Source organism: Poecilia reticulata, linkage group LG21 (genome assembly GCF_000633615.1).
Source record: "Poecilia reticulata strain Guanapo linkage group LG21, Guppy_female_1.0+MT, whole genome shotgun sequence".
In the NCBI taxonomy this organism is placed as follows: domain Eukaryota; kingdom Metazoa; phylum Chordata; class Actinopteri; order Cyprinodontiformes; family Poeciliidae; genus Poecilia; species Poecilia reticulata.
Window position 1 is genome coordinate 7181025 of NC_024351.1, and position 8301 is coordinate 7189325.

Below are 8301 nucleotides of genomic sequence, written 5' to 3' on the forward strand. Positions count from 1 at the left end.
AAATAAAACAGTAACCATTAAACACAGATTGGGACACTCTGTTGCAGAGTGATGTTTGAAAAAAAGGAAAAAACAGTAAATATGTTTTTTTTTTTGTTTATTTTGTGAATTGTTTTATTCTTACATTAATTACTTAATCTCTTCTTTCATGCAAATTAAGCATTATTTCCTGTAGGTGTCCAGTAAAAGAAATGAAACAGTAACAATTAAACACAGATTGGGACACTCTGTTGCAGAGTGTGACATTTTAAAAAAGGAAAAAACAGAAAATATGTTTTTCATGAGCAGTGTTTTTTCTTAAGAAAGGTTGGTTTTACCTTTATGCACACATTATTTAAAGTTTAAAATAAAAGAAATTTTCACATACAAAAAAACCCCCCACTTTCTCACTATGTTTCTATACTTCTCACTTTACGTCAGAATTTTATCACCCTATTTGTCATGCTCCCTGCCTTTTCTCAGTTGCAGTGAATCCTCTTAGAGGTGGATTATTGGACTAGGATCTCTATGCTGACAGGGAACGAAGACATGGGCTAAGAGAAAGCAACTCAGAAGGAGCTAAAGACGAGGACAATTTAACTAAAAATGGAGAGAACCCCCTGGCCCAAACAGAGCCATGAGGGGGGTAGAAGGTGCTGTATAGCTGGGGTGAGTACTGTACTGTTTTCTTAGCTTTAGGCTGGAAATGTATTATTTGTACTCTGATGCAGGTTATACTGGCCTGTTTTTTTTTTTTACAACTTGTTACAACATTGTCTTCCTAAAGTGTGAGCAGATTTTCAATTTGGCTTAAAGTGTAGCTTAGTCTCCCTTTTTTTTTCATTCAGGTAAAGCCAGCGGAGCATCAGATGCTGAAGCGCATACTTCCACATCCTAAGCCCACCCTGAGTGAAAAGGCGGGGGACAGACTGACCCTGTGACAGCGATGGGTTTGATCTCATTCAGCCTCCTCAGCTGGAGCGTGGGCTTCACTCTCTGCTTTCTCATCCCGCTGCTCCCAGAGGCCAAAGCAGACAACCTAAACACTTCAACTTCACGCAACGGCGGAGGTTCACAGTGTGGGGAATACACAAACCAGGTACTAATGGCTAAAAAGTCATGTTTCTGAACATGTTCAATGTTGCTTTTTTTAAAAAAATGGGATTCATCTTTTTTTTTGTTTCTCTGTGAGAGAGTATAGTAACATTGAAGCATTTATTTACCAAATGCAATTGTTGTGGAGGTAGATTATTTAATGTATGGCTTATGGAAATGATGAGAAAACATAAAGGCTACAAGGCTTCTTTGTGTTATCATTTTGCACTTGTTTAATTGGCTCATTAGCGATGTTTGCATATGTAGATGTAAAAGTTCAAAGCAAATTATTTCCAACAGTTTTCCTTTTACCTATACGAATCACACTGACAAAATCTGAAATATTTCAAATGGATAAAAAAGCCTTAAATAATCTGGCTACACATGTGTGAATATCCTACCATAACTGCAGATGTGGCTGTGTTTAGAATTAATCACTAGTCACACTCATGCTAAAAATAAGTCAGCACACACCTGCCGCACTTAAAGTGTCTTTGTTAATTTTTCTATTTGGCCAAACCATTAGAGGGATCTCACTATCAAAAGGTGTCAGACAGGAACGTGGTACAAAAGACATTTAGAAGAATTAGATATAACATAGAACACACAAAGATGTTCATCAACAAATGGAGAAGACCTGGTGCAACTGTGATGTTACCAAGAACTGGACATTGATTCAAGATCGAATAAAAGGGAAGAAGAAATGCAGTCAGTTGGGCTCCCAAGAGGTTTTAAGAAACAGCAAAGTAGCTGATTTCTTGATAGTAGTGGCTGTGGAATATATGTACCAATAATCTCCCATGTTAATGATTGAAATGTTACAAAGAAGTATAATGGCAACACAGATGACAGTCTTTGGGACTGTTTGTGCCACCCAAAACCTTCAAGCTTCTGGAAAACTGAGGATGAAGAGGAACCTATTTTGGCACGACAAAGGTCCAAACCGAGCATCCAAATCAATGACAACGTCCAATTAAAAATCTGTAGAGGGCTGTGAAAAGGATACACCCTCAGACTGGGCAAACATTACCAATATAGAAGATGCCCAGCAAAATAGACAAAGTGCTCTAATAAACTCAAAACAGGCTTCAACATAGTTTAAGAGTTACAACATTTATGCATGATATACACTATATCGGTTTTTCAAATTTTATTTTAAACCCCAAATATTTCATCTTATTTTTAATCCAATTGTCCAGATTACATTCTAGATCAAAAGTGGAAAAAGTCCTGAAAATGTTAATCATGTTTCCATTTATCACAACACAAACTTTTTATATACACTGCATGTCAGGCAGCAGTGAATAAAACGCAAACATTCAGACCAATCTGCTTCACGTGTGTGTGACTACATCTGGCAAAATAATATTATAGCAGCTGTATTTGATTTACAATAGAACATAATAGAATAATCTGCATTGTGAGAGGTTTTAAAAAAAAATATTTTTTATAAAAGCTTATGGTAATTTGATCTCACCAATAAGGCAGACCACGTTAAACAGATAAATTGGCACATAATATTTTTTACAGGGAGCTTTCTTCAAGTCAGCAGCACAGGGGTTGCTTCAAGGTTTTGCCTTAAACATTTTAAGTAGCGTATTTTCCGCACTATAAGGCGCACCTAAAAATCTTAAATTTCTTCAAAAGCGCCTTATAATCAATCCGGTGCGCCTTATATATGAACCACTACTGAGCCACAACAGGTCTAGCAACTCCGTTAAGCAGCCACAGACTTTATTTTCGCCCGTAGAGGAAGAAGCGCGCAGTGCATGCTGGGATAGTTGTCAGAGCTGGTTTGTAATTTATTAATAAAGTTTGACTGACCTATCTACCTACCGACCATCTAGAATCAGGTCGTCTGCAGTTCATTTAGCACCACGTTCTCCACGAACATGCTGTGCGCGAACGGAGAAGGGTGACCAATGTCCGGCCACGCCCCGGCCCAGTCGCGGAAGGCTCTCCTCGCTGACCGGAGTCGGACTGTTTTGTTGACATTTCCGTTGGTGCAGCTCCATCTAGTGGATGCATAACGTAACTCCAGCCTCTCCTATAGCGTCTATTCTATGCGCTTTATAATGCGGTGCGCCTTATAGTGCGGAAAATACGGTAATAACTAATTGATTGATTTGTTATTTGAAACCCCCAATAAAACATGTTTTTTAAAAACAAAAATTAATTTCTCAAAAAAAATCTTTTTAATCCGAATCCTCTTCTCTGACAGCTGATGGAGGACGGGATGTGCCGGCTGGTGGCCACGCTGCCCCAGCTGGATGAGAGAAGATGCCCGGATATGTTCCGCTGCTCTGACGAGGTTTCTTACTGGCTGCACGAGAACGAGGAGAGGAAGCAGCAGATCGTGGCTCTGAAGGAGACCATCTCCGAGCTGCAGGAGGAACTCAGGAACCACCGGCATCGCATCAAAGTCCTCGAGCTGCAGGTGACCGAAGCAGATGTGGGTCAGCTATTAGGACTGATCCTTTTAACAGCTTTGAGTTTGTCTGCAGTGACACATGAAAATGTGAATAACCGTGTTAGTGTGTGAGACATTAAGAAAGGTCCTCGGGTAGGATATTAATTGTGTATATTTCTTGGTCTTATGTTCGTTTCAGATATTAGAATGATAAAAATTTGACTTGCACTCCAGTAGTGTAAAACTTTACCTCTATCCACCCTAAGATTGAAATAAATTTCATTATTTGTAGACTAATTATGTTTGTAGGTAATCGAGCTGGCTTCCATCCCAGAATGTCCTTGACCTTAGTCACTAACAGGATTGGCCTCCTCCTCCACGTGTTGCCTCATGTGTTCTCAAGTGATGGGCTTATATAGGAAGAGGCGCTCAGCTGGATCAGTCAGTGATCACAGGTGGATGTTGGAAAGAGCTAGTGTGTCGATGAACATCTTCAGGGTTTGGGGGTCCGGATTTTTAATTTTTTTTAATTTTTACTATTATTCTTTGTCAGTATGTTTCACAGCTGAATTTGAATATATGAGTTACAAATGGTGGCTGCAGTTACCTTGCTGAATGAAAGTCCCAGGCTTGAATCCTGGCCTGGGGCCTTTCTGCAAGGACACTGCATGTTCTCCTCGTGTACGCAATGGTTCACTCGGGGTACTCCAATTTCCTTCCACAGTTCAAAAACATGACTGCTAGGTTAATTTGCTAATTGATCTCTCTAAATTGTCATTAAATACAAAGGTATGCATGCATATTGTTTGTCCAGTATGTCTCTTTGTGGTCCTGTAATGAATTGGCGACCTGCCATGGGTGCACCCTGCATGACACCTCACTAACGTGCTGCTTTCTAACTAGGGTCAGTTGGAATGTATGTGTGATTGAATTAAAATTACTTTAATTGTGCAATGCCACAACATTTATTGTGAATTTACTGCAAGCTGTGGTCAGGTCTGCAGCACAGCTAACTGCCACAAGAAGTTACAAGTGTTTTCAAAAGCGAGATGTTTAGGCGGTTTCTTGTGACAGTGTTAAATAGTTCCTTTACCTAGTAGTCTAGCATTCTTCGGAGCCAGCAATTTGTTTATTTTGCATTTTACTGTCATTTGTAGTCATTATTTATTTATTTTTTATAGTTTTATGTTATACATTGGCTGTATTGTTAGATTTATGAAGTAGTTTGATGAGAAACTGGTAAAAATTCAGACTTTAGAATGTTAAAACATTAAAGTTTGTCTCTGAATTTGACAATATCTTGATCCACGTTCAAGCACACAGATCTAAATACAATAACTACTACAATACTCATATTCAATGAGATTTCATTGTTATAAGAAACTGGATAACACATTCCAGTCGTCACACTTACCGTTTCTCTTTGTGATCCTAATCTGCTTAGCAGTTTCAAAGTGTTTTTGTGTGCGTTTGTCCAATATTGACACATACTTCACTCGTACATCAGAGTGAAGAGAAGCGCCACCTGAACATCTCTCTGGAGCAGCGTTTCCATGAGCTGGAGGTTCACTATGCTCAGGCCAGCTCTCTGCTGCATCTGCAGGGCACCCTCATCCTAGACCTGCAGGTATAATGTCCACCTATAATACTGCCTTGTATAATTTTGGGTCGTTTTTCTGAATTGGCTGAAATTGTTACCAAATTATCTTTCTGCCTAGAACCAACTGCATAATCTGACCCTTCTGATGGATAAAGTCAAAAGAAGTTCAGACTGTTCCATCAATATAGTCCGGCCCAATCATTTGCAGAATACTCAAGAAGCCCTGCACCCAGGTACGTGTTCATGTATTGATGCGCCACCAGAGGGAGCCAAAAATCCCAATTTGCCTTGTTCCTGCAGAGATCCAGCATGTGGGGAACTGTCCCATAGACTGTGCCTCCATCTACTATAACGGTGTGAGGAGATCGGGTCTCTACACTGTGGTGCCACTACTGGCAAGCATGCCGGTGGAGGTTTACTGTGACATGGACACAGACGGTGAGCGAAAACTTATAAAAAACTCTTTAAAACCCTGCAGGTTTACTCCACGTAAATAGAAAGTAGGAAAAAAATTGGTCTTTGCACTCTTTGAATCTATCAAGTGTTTGAAGAAACTTGTCACAGTTTCCCCTTTGCATCTTCAGACTGCATCTAAGCTGCAGATTGAGCTGACATGGAATTAAAGAATCTTTGGAGGTCTTGATCTTTGCGCGTCTCCATTTCTGAAGGTGGTGGCTGGACCGTGATCCAGCGGCGAGTTGACGGCTCTGTGAGCTTTGACCGCAGCTGGAGGGACTACAGGGACGGATTTGGTGACCTGCACTCAGAGTTCTGGTTGGGCAACAATCACATCCATGAGCTGAGCACCCAGGGAGACTACAGCCTCCGCATCGACCTGGAAGACTGGAGCATCCAGCATAAACATGCCCTCTACCAGAGCTTCAGGTGAGGAAAACAACAATGCTCAATCCCTTGCGAAGTATTCTAATAGGTTTCCAAAAACTTCTGTGACTCTTCTAATGCTTGTTTCAAGTGTGGAAGATGAGGAGCATCAGTACCGTCTCCATGTGTCAGATTTTAGTGGCACAGTGCAGGACTCCTTTGGTTGGTACCACGACAAGCAGCACTTCAGTACTCCAGACACTGGCAACATCTGTGCTGAGATCTCTCACGGCGGCTGGTGGTACAACCAGTGCTTCTATGCCAACCTTAATGGAGTCTACTACAGGGTAGGCACAAACAGAAACATCCTAATAGTACACTCTCAGAAACACAAGCGTTTACTTCATATTCCCAATTCCGCAGGGAGGCCATTACACTCCGAAGGGCCGCGGCTCACTGGGTCCTGATGGGATTGTCTGGTACTCTTGGAAAGACTCGGATTATTACTCCCTACGCAAAGTCAGCATGATGATCCGACCACGCAGCTTCCACACGCGTTTGTCACCCTGAATGACGGAGGTGCAGAAAGAAGAACTAAGCATTTCTCCAAGCTTAGAGAGATGGAAGGATGAGACTGAGGAAATATGAACACTGTGCTGATTGTAGTCGGCATTGTTCTCCATTGGTAGTTGAACCCAAGGAGTGGGTTCTAGAAAAGGCACTTTGTTTTGAACCTTTTAAACTACGCAAATGAAAAAGGACCCATAATACAAACTTTACCATAGAGACGATAGATTTTTTTCCACAGTTATGGAAAGTGTTCATTTCTTTTATACAGTTTTGTATGTTAGCTTGGAAAACTTGTCAGTTTTTGACTTTGCCAAGTAGAGGTAGGTATGTATGATGTGTCCTGACAGAGAAAATAACTCCTACTGTAAAACCGATATGTGAATGCAGATGTGTGTTTGAACTTTTTCTGTTGTTTTTATTTTTGTTTGCTTGTTTTTGAAACCTATGTGGTTAATCCATCAACTTTAAGTGTGTGTGACAAATAAACTTCCTTTATTTTGGTACTAAAGAGAATACAGCCACAGTTGTAATTTTAAAGAACATACTAGTTATGCTTAATTTCAGAAAAATTATTTACAATTTAGCTTAGGTTTGAATTCATTGTGAATTTTGTTCACGTCCATATTCCCACTAATGTTTGGGTAAATGTCCCTAATATAATGTCACTCCAAACATTTTTTAGTCATCAACCAACTTGGAGTCTTACTCTGTCTGGATATGACTAACCTAGCATGATACTAATATCATGCTTGAAAGTTGGTACTTCTTAGATTTTAAACTATCTGATTAACTCCAAAAATATTTGTTATAGCTGCTAAACAATTTTTGTCTTTTTTCATAAAACTTTAAGGTTTAAGGCATTGGTTTGCAAGGTGTTTCTTTCTTGAACAGCATCCTCTCAGTGAATGGCCATTTAAAGCTGATCAGTAGTAGCTTCCAGTTCATTACAGGTCTCGTAATGATTTTGGTTACTAAACATCTTATTTAAACAAAAAAAATTAACAGTTTGAATCAGATTTAAGCTAGTTGATTAGGGTTTGACAACATGGCTTTCTGATATTTAGCTTTTTCACAATATTCCAATTTTCAGACACCGAGTTGTGAGTTTTCATTATCTGTAGGCCATAACTATTAAAATGACATATAAAGTCTTGAAATGTTTCATGTGTAAACATACATATGTGCATTTCAGTAAGTGAAACACATACACATGTATGCGCACTCTGAAATTAGTGACATTTATTTTTACTTTTTCACAATATTTAGAATATTTTAAGGTGTACTTGTATGTCTGGTAGATGTTGAATTGTCCTTTACATCCACTGAAAAGTCTTCGGTGTAGATAAATAAAAGGGGTAAAATTCATCCAGATCAATGGAAAAAGACTCACTGCTAGTTACTGCAAAAGCTTGATGACAATGGTCAATCAGGATTTAGTTCTAGAAGACAATTAGTTTTTCATGTATGGCCAACTGTGTTTTTTTTGTTTTTTTGCCTTATTACATAAAATTATTTGTATCCAAGTTCTCTTTGTGCGATATTAAACTTCATGAAGACTCAAGCCAAATAAAGGAGAATTTGTAAGAGGCAAGTCATTTTACACAGCACTGTCACCAATTTACATAATTGCGAGTACTAAAAACATTTAGTTTTCAAAAAATCTGTTTATTGTAAAATCATTCCACCCCGTAAACAAAATGGACTTTAAAGGCTCAAAACGTCATGATACTCGTGCCAAGACTGATGAGCGCATTCAACCATATCACCAGAACCATCTAGAACTGAAACCCGCGCGTACAAAATGACTAACAAGATTTCTCAAAAC

At 39.3% G+C, this 8301-nt stretch overlaps 1 protein-coding gene across 1 annotated transcript; it reads left to right on the forward strand.

The window, feature by feature from the left end:
- Positions 1-466: 466 nt before the first annotated feature.
- Positions 467-7465, forward strand: LOC103457571 (fibrinogen-like protein A). Its single transcript, XM_008397827.2, has 9 exons — positions 467-648; positions 828-1078; positions 3296-3511; positions 4992-5111; positions 5203-5317; positions 5385-5522; positions 5753-5969; positions 6058-6253; positions 6330-7465. Exons 2-9 carry the CDS (start codon positions 926-928, stop codon positions 6474-6476), a joined length of 1302 nt encoding a protein of 433 aa, XP_008396049.1. The 5' UTR covers positions 467-648; positions 828-925; the 3' UTR covers positions 6477-7465.
- Positions 7466-8301: the final 836 nt, after the last annotated feature.

Excerpts from the sequence above, each read along its gene's own strand:
- LOC103457571 (XM_008397827.2), top strand. The coding sequence starts at position 926 with ATGGGTTTGATCTCATTCAGCCTCCTCAGCTGGAGCGTGGGCTTCACT. Across the intron at positions 5,318-5,384 it reads TCAAGAAGCCCTGCACCCAG|AGATCCAGCATGTGGGGAAC; the intron begins GTACGTGTTCAT and ends TTGTTCCTGCAG. Across the intron at positions 5,523-5,752 it reads CTGTGACATGGACACAGACG|GTGGTGGCTGGACCGTGATC; the intron begins GTGAGCGAAAAC and ends CCATTTCTGAAG.